This window comes from Zalophus californianus, chromosome 17 (genome assembly GCF_009762305.2).
Source record: "Zalophus californianus isolate mZalCal1 chromosome 17, mZalCal1.pri.v2, whole genome shotgun sequence".
Lineage (NCBI taxonomy): Eukaryota > Metazoa > Chordata > Mammalia > Carnivora > Otariidae > Zalophus > Zalophus californianus.
In genome coordinates, this window is record NC_045611.1 from 7176727 (window position 1) to 7190843 (window position 14117).

Here is a 14117-nt window from a genome sequence, read left to right on the forward strand (position 1 = left end):
TTGGGAAACTGCTATAACAAAACCTCTTCCATATGCATCTTCATATGAACAAGGTATCTCAGATTATATATGTTTAAAAAATGAATAAAATTGGGGCTGAATCTGTCTCATTCTAGCAGTATGTGACGTTTATCCAGATACAAGAATTGCAGAGGGGAGGAACAGTGCCACCCATTTCATTCCGATATACTTCCAGCAACATTAATATTTATCAACACATTTAATACATTCCTACTGTTTGTCAACTGAGTAGGGATAAAGACAATTCTCGATCTGGAAAAACAATGGACTTTTCGCCTTATGGTGTTTTTCACTTTCAAATTTGTTTCTTTTTGCACATCAAATTGACAAGACTACTCAATTAAGTCTTGACCATTTGACCATAAATGTTAGAATAAAGTTGTGTAGGAGGTAGAATTAAGAATACAATTACGAAGGCGCCTGGGTGGCTCAGTTGGTTAAGCGACTGCCTTCGGCCCAGGTCATGATCCTGGAGTCCCGGGATCGAATCCCGCATCGGGCTCCCTGCTCTGCAGGGAGTCTGCTTCTCCCTCTGACCCTCCCCCCTCATGTGCTCTCTCTCTCTCATTCTCTCTCTCTCAAATAAAAAATATTTAAAAAAATAAAATTATGAATTTAAGAAAAAAATTCTATCCTTTTAGTTTATATTTTTAAATAGATGTTGATGGGTATCAAACTTACTAGATTTCTTTCAGTACCTTTCAAAGGGTTGTAACATTTTTATTTTTAAGATTTTACTTATTGGAAAGGGAGAGTGCACGAGTGGGGTAAGGGGCAGAGGGAGAGAATATCCAAGCAGACTCCCCAGTGAGCGCAGAGCCTGATGCAGGGCTCAATCTCACAACCCATGAGATCAGGACCTGAGCCAAGTAGAGACTGGGACACTTAATTGCCTAAGCCACCCAGGTGGCCTGGGGTGTGACATTTTTAAATGCCAACATTTATGATACTTTCCTATCATTTAAATTTATGAACGTTTTATGTTTTAAAAATGTGCAATGAAGTAATGCAGTTTTGTACAATTGTTTTTACAAGTATGAAGGCCTACCATTTCTTCCTGGTTGTGAGATACAAGATACAAATATGCATATTTTAGGCAAAGAAATTACACCTAAAAAAGTAGTAATATCTAGAAAAGTACTTTGTTCTAACATCCCAGAATAATTACACAATAGTCTTTCCGTAGACTTTCCAGGCATTCTAATTACTACTGTGGGTTCTGTTTAAAAAAAAAAAAAAAAAAAAAGGAGTAATACACAGCTATCTTTCCAAATGCCTCTTTATCACAGTGCTATAAAAGACATTCTAATGCTTTTACACAACAGAATTATTCACACACACACACACACACACACACAACTAGAAAGCAGGCCGGCGTTAGAATCAGACGTGAGTTGGGTCCAGGCTCCACCACTGAACCACCTGGCCTGAGCCATAGGTTCCCACCGCTGGCTGAACCTCGAGGTGTTCAAAAGTGCGAGGACCAAAGGAGGGGAGCAGTGGGTAGCTGTGCCCACTTCGTCGTCTGACTTAAGGGCGTGAGGCTACTTCCCTTCAGGGTTGTACCGCAACACGACACAAGTTCGACGAGCGCGACGTGGTGTCGCCAGCGGATTCAAACTAGTACTGCCCCGTCAGGCAAGCGGGGCCCGAAAGTTAAAGAGCAGATTCCACTAGGAAGTTTCTGGCCCGCAGTCGCTCTCCTGGAGGAGGGGCAATTTGGGAACAGCTGGCAAAGCTGGGGACCTTTTTGGTTGCCGGGCATCTAAAGGGTGAGGCCACGGATGCTGCTCAGCATCCTACAACGCGCAGAGGAGCCCCCCCCCTTAGCCCCCGCCGGCCCGACGACAACAGTGCCGGGCGTGAGATCCTGGGTTTCTGAGGGGAAGCCGGTCCTACGGCCCTCTCTTTTCTAACTCCACCGTCCGCGGGGCATCCGGCCGCTGCGTCCATCTCCCTGACTCGTGCTTGGTCTTGCACCTTACCTCAAACGAGTCCTCAGGCGCTCACAGCCGGCCGCCGCTCCTCAGGCGCGGTTGGGGCAGGGAAGGTGCGCAGCTGCGCAGAGCCTGCTGGGAGCACGTGCCCACAGCCGTCAGCCAGAGGCGTCTCCCGCGCTCAAGCTTTGTTACGCAAGGCGGGCCCTGCATCACTTCCGCGACAACCCCCCGCGGGCCCCGCCCCCAGCGCGTCCGTAACCCAGGGCAACTGTCGCGCTCGCCTGCCGGCGGGGACTTAACTGTCCCGGGGACTTCCATCCCGTGGGGCCCACAGAAGGGTGTGAGCGGCCGCGGCCGCTTCCCCCGCCTCCGGGGCAAGGCCCCAGACAACTCCACAGGCGGCAGAGCGACAGGCCCTGCCCGGTTCTAAAGGAAGCTGCCCTCCGAGGCGGGGAGGCAAAAGCGAGAGGTAGTGTGGGCCGGGGCTGGAATAAGAGTGGGCGGGTCCTGGGAGGAGCGGAGAGGAATGGGTGGGGCAGTGGGAGGAGCTGTTGAAAGGGCGGAGCCTTGTGAGGGAGGAGCCAAAGGAGGAAGAGGAGGGGCTCGTGGGCAAGTGGGGACGTTTTGCTGGAGAGGACAGCTCTTGAAAGAAGGGTAGGCATCTTTTGTGGCACGGCAGGAACTGCTGGATGAAGAGGAGGAAGAAGGATCTTGGAAGAAGGGAAGGAGCCTGGGGGAAGGGGAGGGCCTATTCTAGGAAAGGAAAGAGACAGGTGTGAAAGGCCGGGGCTTTTGGAGCAACAGGTGGAGTGTGTGTCTTTGATGACTTGTGCTTTCATGTAGACTTGTAAGCTGTGTGACAGCTGAGAAGACACGCGTGGCTTTACTATTTTATTACCAGAGCTAGCTATCTAATAGGCATGTAGTGAGTGAATGGGTGTGAGTGGAAAGAGCGGAAGGGTTGGAGACTGGGACTGCAGGAATAAAGAACTGATCCGGAGGGATGGTTGTATAAACCACGCCCTTAGGATTCCTTCTATGGGTCATCAAAGCTGCTGTGCTCTGTGGGCACGTAATAAGCATAAGGCACAGATAAGTAACTTGGAGAGATAAGATTTATACTCCCGAAAATGTGAACAAACTGTGCAAGTTGAGTGGCGCATGTGCTTAACTTTGAGGCAAAGATTCAACTCCCTGCCGAGCTGTGTTCCAAAATTGTAAATTAGATTGAAGTCTTCGTATCATTTTCCTTTAGAAACTATATTACCAGTGATCAGCATGCCCAAGACAATCTTCAAGACCTATTTAACCACTTCATATGCCTGAAGCTCATACATATGAGCTTCATATATAGGAGCTCAACTAAATACAGTTCTGTATTCAGAAACTTCGCTTCCACCATAGCTAACAGTGTTTCTATTCATTGATTTCTTCACGCAACACACGTTAAGGATCCACAGGCCCATCCATTCAGAATTCCAGTTGAGACTGCCAGAAGCCCATCTGAAATTCTGACATAGATTCAAGATTCCTTTAAACCTGAAACTTCCAGGAAGATGGGGGGAGGGTGTAGGGCACAGTGTAGGGCCAGGGAGGTGGCAGGGAGTTTTAAGGGATCATAGCTTGCTTTTGACTTAAATGTCCTGCGCTTTTTACCTCTCCTGGCCCATCAACATCCCCCCCCCCATTAATTACCTGGGAATGTGTCAACCAGATGTAGGAGTCTAGAGTAAGGCATTTGGAATCTGACTTTTTTAATAAGCAATGGCAATTAGGTGGCATGTATGTTACCACTCTTTAGTCTTTGGCAGACATCATTAATCAACCACAGAACTCTTCCCTGCAGTGGCCAAGTTTTAACATCCTTCTCAACACAACACTCTAGCTGTGTTGGGACTGTTTGGAACCGACAGTTTGGAACCTATTCTTCATCCCTAATATAGACAGTAAATATTTTAAAAAATTAATAGACATAGATGTAAATTTCTATAAATCTTGGTAGGAGTCTTTTTTTTAAAAAAATGAAGTTTACCTAAATCGATGGAATCAAGAATCCTGTAGATGAGATTTATACACATAGGCCTGACAATTGTATAGTGAGGTGAATTTGCAGCCAGTTGGTAATTAGTAAATGCCCCAGTACAAGGCATATCCACATGGCATTGTCCTTTACCCTCTCCTCGCCAACATTTTATCAGTGACTTAGATGAAGTTACAGGAGGTATGCCCATCAAATGCAAGTCTTAAATTGGGAAGGAATGGCCAAGGAATGGCCAAACTCTGTCAGAGTCAGATTTGCAAGTATCTAAGCAGGTTGGAATAATGGTCCAAAACCAACAAGAGGAAATTTTAGAAAGATCTGATCCATTCAGAGGTCTATATCTAGTGGAAAAAAAGAGGAAAAAATTTTTAAAAGAAAATTAACGGCATGTAAATGGAGTGAGGAAGACAGGGATTATTAACAATTCATGGGGAAAAATGTAGAAGTTATAATTGACCTCATGCTGAGTGTTAATCAAGATTGGGATATAGCTTTTTAAACATGTAGCAATCTTTGTCCAATTAATAGGTGTAGATTTCAGATCAAAGGGAGTCAGATTTCAAAATAGACATTTCTAGCCAGACCACATTTGAAATATTACCCTCATTTCCAGGTACTACATTTTAAAGACATTGACAGGCAATTGTGCATTCTTAAGGTGAGGAAATTTGAGATTCTCTTCTGAAGAAATAATAGCCATCTTCACTTATTTTCAGGATTATCATGTTGCTTTTGGGAGGAACACCAGGAACTGAGGAGCATAAGTTTCAGGGTTGCAGATGTCACCCTATTCTTTAGAGCCACCAGCGGAATGAAACAAGATGCTTGTAAAGTAATGAGCTCTCAGTTATATGATGGCAAAACTCCGTGGAAGTCAAGAAGTGGAATAGTATGACCTATTGATTTACTTCAACTCTGTAAACTAGGCATATTTTTACTATCGGAAAATATGGCTATTATACCCATGCAGATGTCTGCATTTCAACATAAAAGTTAGAATGCATACCATTTGCAGGAAATCACATATCCACTCTTTTAGTTGATCTTTGATTGCTTCTTGTATACTTCTATTTCTCATCTCTTACATGAGCCGGAAGACAAGAATGGGCAATACAACTTGAAGGCATGGTTATTGGAGAAAAATTTTAAATTAAGACTGTTCTTTCCACTAACTGAATTCGTTTGTTTTTTTTTTTTTTTTCTAATTAGGAAAAGACCACCAACATTCCATTTTAGTAGTGGAGCATCTTAATCCAGCTTGAACACCAGTGTTCCAGAGAAGCACCTAGCAATCTGGTATGCGGTAATCTGGCCATTTGACTAAGAATACTATGTTTACTGACTTCAGAGATGATTCTTACTTTTGGTCATAAGGAGTCAATATTGTTCCCACAATCTTCCATTAAATGAATTAAGTACTTATAAAATGCAGTATTTATAACAAATATGTAAAGTGCTCATAATAATGCCTGGCACATAGTAAGAGCTATTATGCAGCTCTTACTTTTATTATTTAATATTATCATTACCTGGGTTTCTTTTGGCACTTTGGAATATAATGTGACTAGAACTTCTGGTGCCCTCACTGGGTCCAACCTCTATTGACTCGAAAATAGGGGCTTCCCCAATATCGCATCTTTGGCCTCCACTGTTTGTTTGTCTCGATATAGAGATAATATCGTCTTCCTCTCAGATTTCACATATTCTCATGACATGTGAGAAATAGTTGAAGTTGCTGGAGATGGTTAACCTGACAGAGAGAAGAGTACATGGAACCTTTTCATCCTTTTCATAGGGCCGTTGGGGAGCTGAGGCAATGGGCCATCTTCGGATCAATGATTCTTCAATCCTTTGCAGTTACAGTGTTTGTAAATAGAATAGCACTTCTGGTTTTTAGCCACTCCTAATATCGTTTTTTCCTTTCAGATTTCATTCATTTCCTCTGATGTCATATTGGAAAAGATTAAGATGTCCAAAGATATTTGACCTTCCATAGGTAAATGGAACTTTATTAGAATCAAAATACCACTTTAAGCCTATGTGAAAAAGCCAAAATGGTAATTAAACAGATATTGTTATAAAAAGTTATTGATCTCTCCCTCAACAGAAAATTTAACACGTGGCTTTCTGGCAGGGATCAGGTTAGGGTGAGAGAAAGCAAAGTGTGTGGTCCCCAGTGGCCTCTGTGTCATTACAAGCAGGGAATCCTCAAGAAGGCACTGGCTGTTCATCAGCATGCAGCTGGACCACTGGAGGTCACTGCCTAGGCCCAGGGATTCATCTCTGAAGCTTGTGGGTTGCCCAGGAGGAACCTCTGTCTGTAGGAAGATACTATAATCATGCCCAACTTAGAGATGAGCAAACGGACCCAGAAAAGTAACTTGCCCAAGGTCGTATACATACTAATAGGATTGGAACCCTGGCTGTTTGGCAATCAAGTCTGTGCTCCTGATTAGGATGATAACTTTCCATGGGTGATTCAGTTGGTTAAGAATCTGAGTCTTGATTTCAGCTCAGGTCTTGATCTCAGGGTCGTGAGTTCAAGCACTGCGTTAGGCTCCATGCTGGGTGTGGAGTCTACTCAAAAAAAAAACAAAAAACAACAAAACCCAGAAACAAAAAAAGGATGACAACTTTCCTGACTCTTTGACTGATTATAAATGCCAAGTTCCATTTTTCAACCTGGAAAAACATCATTTAAGGATGGATGGTATCACCCTCATCATCACTGCCACTGCTACCGTTACCACGACATGTGGTCCTAGTGTGCTAGGGCTGCTTTGATACAGGACCACAGACTGGGTGGCTTAAACAACAGAAATGTACTGCTTCACAGTTCTGGAAGCAGCAAGTCTGAAATCAAGGCATTGGCCAATGTTGGTTTCTTCCAAGGGCCGTGAGGGAAGGATCTGCTCTAGGCCCCTCTCTGTGGCTTGTAGTCTTCTCCCTGGGCCTCGTCACATGGCCTCCCTCTCTGCATGTCTGTGTCCACTTTCATAAGGACTCAGTCATCCAGGGTGGATTAGGTTGAGCAGACCGACCCAGCCTAGAACACATGCTCCCCAGCCTCGACCGGTATCCAGAGTTGCCAGGAAGGAAAAGAAGGGAAAGTGGCCAGGTCACACGTGCCCACCACACTTCCCATGGTGTCAGCACAGTAGCATCTGGACTTTTTTGGAATGGACAGCAGGGGTGTTTAGACCTACATTCCTTGCCGCACTCTACCCCATGATGAGGGCCAGAGCCTCTGCCAGCCTCCCCCTGTCCTCTTCTCTTCAATCCCAACTCTGCTCTTTAATTAAATCCATTAGTCTTTCCAATTAGCTGTATCTTTTATTATATCAATATCCGGCAATAGATGGTTTTGTAATATTCCAGTCTATTCTGGAATGTGTCTGGATGTTATTTTGCCTGAGTTACTGATTCAGTTTTTAAGAAATGAATATTACAAACTAAGTTCAGCCCGCATTTCATGCTACAGGAAGAAGATGTTAAAAACCTTCAGCCACAATCACAGTAATGGATCTCTGTCAGAAAAATGAGACTGAGTTAGAAAATAGTGAAAATAACAAAATTCAAAGCCCAGAAGAAACAGAATTAACCTCTCCTTGCCCAGATGAAAGAAGTGAAAAGTATCATGTTTGTTGTCTTCTCAGTATCAGTGACATTACACTTGAACAAGATAAAAGGGCCGGCGAATTTGTCATCGGAACTGGATGGGAAGAAGCTGTGAGTATCTCCTTGGCTGAGGTGCCTCGTGTGTCTGTGTTTTGATGTGAGCCTTTCCTTTTACTTTTGCCAAAAATAATTATTACTAAAAAATGTATAAACAATGAAATACAGAAACCTTAGGAATAGAGGTAAAATATAAGTAATGGTAAGAGCGGTACCTTTCATTGGGTATTTGTGGCCAGTGAGTGTTGGCAAGCACAGGACTAAATGCTTCACATACATCAATTCATCCAACCCCTCAACAGCCCTATGAGGTAGGTATTATGAACAGCCTCAGTTTTCAAACAAGGAAAACGAGGCACCCAAAAGGTGAAAGAGTGTGCCGAACATCACCCGGCCGGAGGCCAAGGCAGAGCTCGAATCCAGCTCTTCCGGGCTCCAGAACCCAAGCTCCTTAGCTGCTGTGCTAAGCTCCCGGAGGCCTGGGATTTCTGTCCTAATGGCTCACTCAGAACCCCAGGGGTTTATTCTTAAACGATTCTTGGAATCGACAATAGAATCCTAAATTTAGAACCGTAAGGAAATTTGGTCTAATACAGTGATTCTTAGGTGATGCTTGGCACTGTCACAGAACTGAGGGTGAGGGGAAGAGGGTGCTACTGGCATCTACTGGATGGAGCCCAGAGGTGCTGCTCCACATCCCACAGCGCCCAGGATGGCCCCCACCACAAGGAATGAGCCAGTCCCGTCTTAGTTCGGGGCTGCTATAACAGAATACCATAGACTGGGAGCATACGCAACAGACATTTATTTCTTGCAGTCTGGAGGGTGGATATCTGAGATCAGGGTGCCAGCATGGTTGGCTTCTGGTGGGGGAACCTCCTCCTGTTTTGTGCTCACAAGGCCCTCCTTCGTGGTGCAAGTAGATCTCTTATATCCTCTTATAAGGGCACTGATCCCATCTTGACTTCATTAACCCTAATAACCTCCAAAGGCCCCACCTCCAAATACTATCACCTTGGGGATTTGGGCTTCAACAGAGGAATTTGGGGGAACACAGTCATGCAATCCATAACATGCCCTAAATGTCAGTAGTGTTGAGGTTGAGGAATCCTGATCTAATTGGTTTATTTTATAAATATGGAAACTGAGGCCAAGACATGGCAGAGCCACTCCCCTAAGTCCACTTGACAGTTGAAGGAGTCGTGTCGTCAGGACCCTCCTCTTGTACTCTCTCTGTGGCACCGCCCCACCCCCACCTGGTGTACACACAGGCTCATGCCCGCTAAGGCAGGGTTACAGACAGTTCTATTTGAGGATTTGAAACTTTCTAATTTAGAAGGTTCAGTTTACTATTGAAAGTAATGACTTTGAAATGTATCTATCCAAGGGCTGTTGGAAAAGAATTTTCTATTAATTGGAAGAAATGCCACATGTGCCCCATGCTGAGAGTATGTTTGCCGCTCACAGTCTGTCGAGGATGATCGTGCCGTGCCACCTCCTCCTTCCTGCTGCCCATTGCTCTTCACTCTCTGCCCACTAGCCCTCCCTGGCTTCTCAGGCAGCCTTGTCCCAGGAGGGGTGTCAGAGGCCTGTCCCACCAAAGCCAGCTTCCGGCCCTGGCTTGTGGCCCTTTGATACTTCCTGTACTGGTGCCAGGGACCCATGGGCCAGCATTTAAATGAGGACAGAGAACACTTTGCTGGCAGCAGTTAGTGAGAGTTGCCTATGTTTGCAGAGCCAAGAGACCTCTCAGGATGGGGTGCCTCAGGGCTGTACATTTTTGACCCAGACCAACGCAACCAACATTTAGCTTACCTGTGACAGCCCACCTGTGAGAATCAAAAGAGCCAGGTGTCATTGACCCCCATCTCTGGACTTGGATCCCCTGCCAGGCCACCGGAACACCCTGGAGACGTAGATCCTCTATAGCAGCTTCAACCCAAGGCTCACCTGGGGTGTTTTTAAAACCACCTGCCCAGGTCCATCTTGTGAGTATTGGCTTAGTAGGTTGTGGTGGGGCTCAGGAATCTGGATTTTTAGGCAGCAGCTTAGATGACTCTTAGGGTCAAGCAAGTAGAGAACATTTGCTGACTCATCAAATGCACCTGTTTAATAGAACATCTGTAAACATCTGTAGAAAGATTAAAGCCCCAGAATTTAGGTTTCCCTCAATAATTATCCAGCTGAGTAAAAGTTGGCATGCTACATAAGCATGGCCAGGAGACAAATCCCCCCTTGTCTGAGGGAGCAGGGTGGTGGGGAGGGTGCAGGAGGGCGTATGGGAGTGTGGGACTTGTCTCATTGCAGCTGAAGCCACCTTCGGTAGAGAGGCCAGTTAGCCTGAGGATCTGTTAGCTAATGTGCTGGGACCCTTCTCTGCAAAAGCTGGGAAGTCACCTGGGAAGTCAGGGTTGAGAGCAGTGAGGTCTGAAGCAAGCAATATGGTCCTCTTGAAGACCCAGTGCCAACTCAGCAGCACATGAAGGGACAAGGTTCCAGAACAGAAGCCAGAAGAGTAGGCTGGGAGAGTTGTCCGTAGGCTGTCTCAAGAGTGCAGCTCAGGGCAGCGACCTTAGAACCCCCATATATAATTGCCATCTAAGAATTAGGACTTAACTATGCAAAAGAAAATGGGGTTTTTTGGTTGGAATATATTTGAGGTATCAGCACGGCTTTGGTAAGGGCTAGGACTTTGGAATAAGAAAGCTCAGGTTCAAATTCACCACTTGTAGGCAGCTAACCTTGGGGAGGGCTCCTGTGCTGTTGCTCCAAGTTCCTCATCCGTAAATGCTGGCCAGAGGGCTGTACGAGGAGGACAGGAACACCTGATTCAGTGTCGGGCACTTACTAGACTTTTTGAAAAAGTGATGCTTCACACTTTGGAATTTGGGGAGCTGAGCACATGCAGTGAGAGGGTGCAGAGGTCAGGAGGGAAGGATGATAAAGGGATGTTTTTGTGCAAGATGACCAGAGGCTGGCTCCTCACAGCCTCTCCTTGTCCCCTGCGTGGGAATGCACAGACCTTCTGAATGTGGCAGAACTTGCCATTGGCTGTAATAGCGTTTGGAACGGCAGTTTCCACCTCTGTATACTGGGCATCAGAATACCTGAATTATAGTGCTGTGGTGTGGGTGAAATGAACCAATGCCAATACCAGTGGATCCTTAGCTCAGTGCCTGGAACATAGTAAAAGCATGGAAACTATGATTGCTTTTTTTTTTTTTTTTTTACACATAAGTTTGCCAGATTTAGCAAATGAAGATACGGGATGCCCAGTTAAATTTGAATTTTGGTCAACGGTACCTAATATGTTCAGTGTTAAGTATGTCTCAGATGTGGTCCTGATTTTTATCTGGCAACTCTATTTAACGGTGACATTTGTGGCAAATTCAGCCAGGGAACTCTGGGCATGGACGGATTGCGGGGGTGGGGGGAGGCAGGTGGCGCAGGGTGCTGGGGAGTACCCTGACTCAGGGACCTGCCTCTGTTCATTGTCTCTTCCTCCAGCCCCTCCACACAGCAGTCTCCTGGGGTTTGGTAACAGAGCCTGGTGGTCTGAGAGAGCCTGGTAGGGAGACAAGTACAAACAGTTCTGATTTTATTTTAAGAGTCCTGACTTTATTTTGATGTGCATCTAAAAACATATAGTCAGCACATCAAGATGGCCATGTACAGATATTTTTGCTTAGTATTTTAGTATTAAATCCAGTTGCTATATTTCAGATTAACAAATACTGTTACAAATGTTATTACTTAGTATGAGGCTAAAATAGTGTTAAGATTAAAAAAAAAAAAGTGAGTCAATTTTAAGAAAAATATTGGTTCAGATAGGATGGCCAAAATGGGGGTGTGGCCACAGCTGGCCAGCTAGAGTTTGAGCAGCTCTGCCGGGAGTAACGTGCTGCTTTATTTGCAGGTCCAAGGCTGGGGAAGGACTTGTCCAACTGCCTGCATCTGGCCCAGGAAGAAGCTTAAAAAGGCGAAGGTGGGAGAAAGTACCAGCAGCTGCTTACTCTGTGGCAGTCTCTCCCAAGGGAGCGCTGAGGCCAGGCCTCAGGCCGAGGCGGAGAAGTTGGGGTCGGGGGCTCTGGCTGAGGTGGGTCCAGAGAAGGATCAAGGCAGCCCCTCCCAGACTCAGGGGACCCCTCCAGGCCCCACCGCTGCCTCCAAGGAGATTAGCAAGATCTGCTTTCCCCCCTACGGTCAGGGAGAGAAAAAAAGTCTGCAAATAAAGGAGTTTATTTGGTGCAAGGAAGACTGGGCCACCCCCGAGGCTCTTAGGGGCAAGGACCCGAGAAGCCCCAGCAGAGGTCCCTCCGTCTCAGACTCCTTGACTTCCAGGGCCCTTTTAGTTTTACCTCCCCTGAAGGCTTCACCCGCAAACGGCTTGGATGTTCTGGGTAAGAAGAGTAAGAAATTTTTCTTGCAGCCGGAAGAGAAGGTGCTGAGTGTGGAAAAGGATGAGTGTGTGGCTTGTGCATATGGATTGAAAACAGTTGATGGGAAAGGTGAAAAGAGACCCATTGAGCTGGCCAAGCACCCCAAGGGCAATGACACACTGCCTTTCCCTCCCCGGGTGGCCCCCACATCCCTGCTGGCCAATCCGGAGCGGTGCTGCCTGCACTGGTCCCTCCTGCCTGAGAAAAACCCGATGTGCCCTCCCAACCCCAGCAACGTGCGCTATCTCGCCACCGTGCAGCTTTTGCAGAAACACGGAGTGCAAAACTACAAAGCCAAATTCAAAGCCAGGGAGCCAAGACCTCCCGTCAGCACCCAAAAGCACGTTCTCACGGAGGCCAAGCAGGAACACAGGCCCCAAACGTTGGAGACCAAAATGTTCCCGAGAACTCTCTTGCCGTCCCTCACCGTGAGCAGAGTTGTTATTCCTGTCTCCACTCACAGACTGCTCTGAGTTGCTATAATAGAATTGCCTGGGAATAAGCACTGTTTGAATTCATTCATCCTCTCCCTGTCTCTCTCTCCCACCCCATCCCAGCTTTTCTTCCTTTCTTCTCTTCTGCCATACTCTTCCCACCCACCCGCCCTTCCCTTGTCCTTTTTTTGCAGTCGAACCAGAGGAAACTGAACCTCATGGTATGGGTTTTGATGTATTCTCAAAACCCCCACATTTATGTGTCACCTGCTTCTGTTGCTCAGCCATTTACAAAATGCAAACTGGTAATGCCAGTCTCAGCCTCTGCCTGCCTTATCTCTCTACTCCCCCTAGAAGCCAAGTGGATGGTGGGGACTCTGAAGGGCCTCCCTCAGTGATGCCCATGGCAGCCCCGAGCCAACTAGCAGGGGCTCTTTCCGCCCCACCCCCATGCCTTAAGCTGAGTGTAAGGGCTTGTTTAGACCAAATTGTTTCCTGATCTTTTGAACCAGGCAAGTATCTATCTCTTGATTTATTTTCTCTTGCAACAAAGATCTGGAACATTGCTTTAATAGGTAACTCCAGCCTGTGTCCAGATAAATATCCTTGTGTCCAAGGTGTCATATCCTTAAATCCACGGATAGATCATATCCACTCCATGCTGCATATCCCAGGGTTTTTCATATACTTATGTTATAGCCTCGTGCTAGTCTCCATGTCTGCAAAAGTTTTAGCCACAGATCTATAAAGTCCATCTTGAGAAGCAGGTTAAGAATAATTATTTGGAAAAAAATGTCACTGTGATTGTAATTGTCACCCCACATGCTTCCTCCAGCCTTACCTTGCATCTAATATTTGGGAACTCACAACCTCAGGCAGACTCTTACAGAATAGGGATGTTACTTTCTCCCTTCTGTCCGCCTTCTTCCCTCATTTTACCCCAATGCATATTTCCTGAAGTTGTATATAAATGAAACATTTGTAAATGAGTTATATTTTAAGTGCCAAGTGACAATGCTATGTAGAGAAATGCTCTGAAAAACCATTTTGTAATATGAATAACCATTTAGCTGCTCTGTAATTACATAGTTTGCATTTGCTTAAGGTAGGTTGTACTTGAACTCTGGACTTTCTGTCCCCTAAATGATGGGTAGACAGATTATATGACTGTATTTGTAAACATCTGCTTTTCACAATTGGTCTTTGTAATGTCTTTTCTCTTAGTTTAGGTTTTTTATTGTTTTGTGATTTCTATTTACAAAACACCGGAAATGCAGGAATGATTATAGTACAACTGTCATTAAAAGGTGTATTTTGCCTACTGAGGTTGGACGCTTTTTCATAGTCTAGAAACAATTCAGGTTCTGCCCACCTCTTCTCTGAATGAACAAACCATCTGGATTTTGCCCCCAAGAAACTCTGATTTCCCACTGTGTCTGGACCATGAGGTGTTGGATCCTGTGCTCTGTGAGGACCCTCCAGCTCTAGCCTGCCCACCTAAGTCAGTGGTTCTTCAAGCCCTGTCTAATAAACAGCAAGATCATGACTAAGCTCAGTATGTAAAACA

At 45.7% G+C, this 14117-nt stretch overlaps 2 protein-coding genes across 5 annotated transcripts in view; one reads left to right on the forward strand and one right to left on the reverse strand.

The window, feature by feature from the left end:
* The window catches only part of BCO1 (beta-carotene oxygenase 1), a 136223-nt gene extending 134132 nt beyond the window's left edge, over positions 1–2091 (reverse strand). Inside the window, 1 exon segment of the mRNA XM_027617413.2 lies at positions 2007–2091. The gene's annotated coding sequence lies outside the window, so the exon portion shown is untranslated.
* Positions 2092–2231: 140 nt separating this feature from the next.
* On the forward strand, positions 2232–13864 carry C17H16orf46 (chromosome 17 C16orf46 homolog). 4 transcript variants are annotated; one of them, XM_027617180.1, is made up of 6 exons: positions 2232–2430; positions 4719–4891; positions 5212–5298; positions 5929–5998; positions 7484–7731; positions 11594–13864. In XM_027617180.1, exons 5-6 carry the CDS (start codon positions 7522–7524, stop codon positions 12587–12589), a joined length of 1206 nt encoding a protein of 401 aa, XP_027472981.1. In that variant the 5' UTR covers positions 2232–2430; positions 4719–4891; positions 5212–5298; positions 5929–5998; positions 7484–7521; the 3' UTR covers positions 12590–13864. The 4 variants fall into 4 exon arrangements, with proteins under 4 accessions (XP_027472981.1, XP_027472979.1, XP_027472983.1 ...); XM_027617181.1 differs by lacking the exon at positions 2232–2430 and adding an exon at positions 2557–2615; XM_027617178.1 differs by lacking the exon at positions 4719–4891.
* Positions 13865–14117: the final 253 nt, after the last annotated feature.

Bases quoted from the DNA above. Each gene is read 5' to 3' on its own strand.
- C17H16orf46 (XM_027617180.1), top strand. From the start codon at position 7,522: ATGGATCTCTGTCAGAAAAATGAGACTGAGTTAGAAAATAGTGAAAAT. The intron at 7,732-11,593 runs GTGAGTATCTCC...CTTTATTTGCAG, and splicing joins GAACTGGATGGGAAGAAGCT to GTCCAAGGCTGGGGAAGGAC.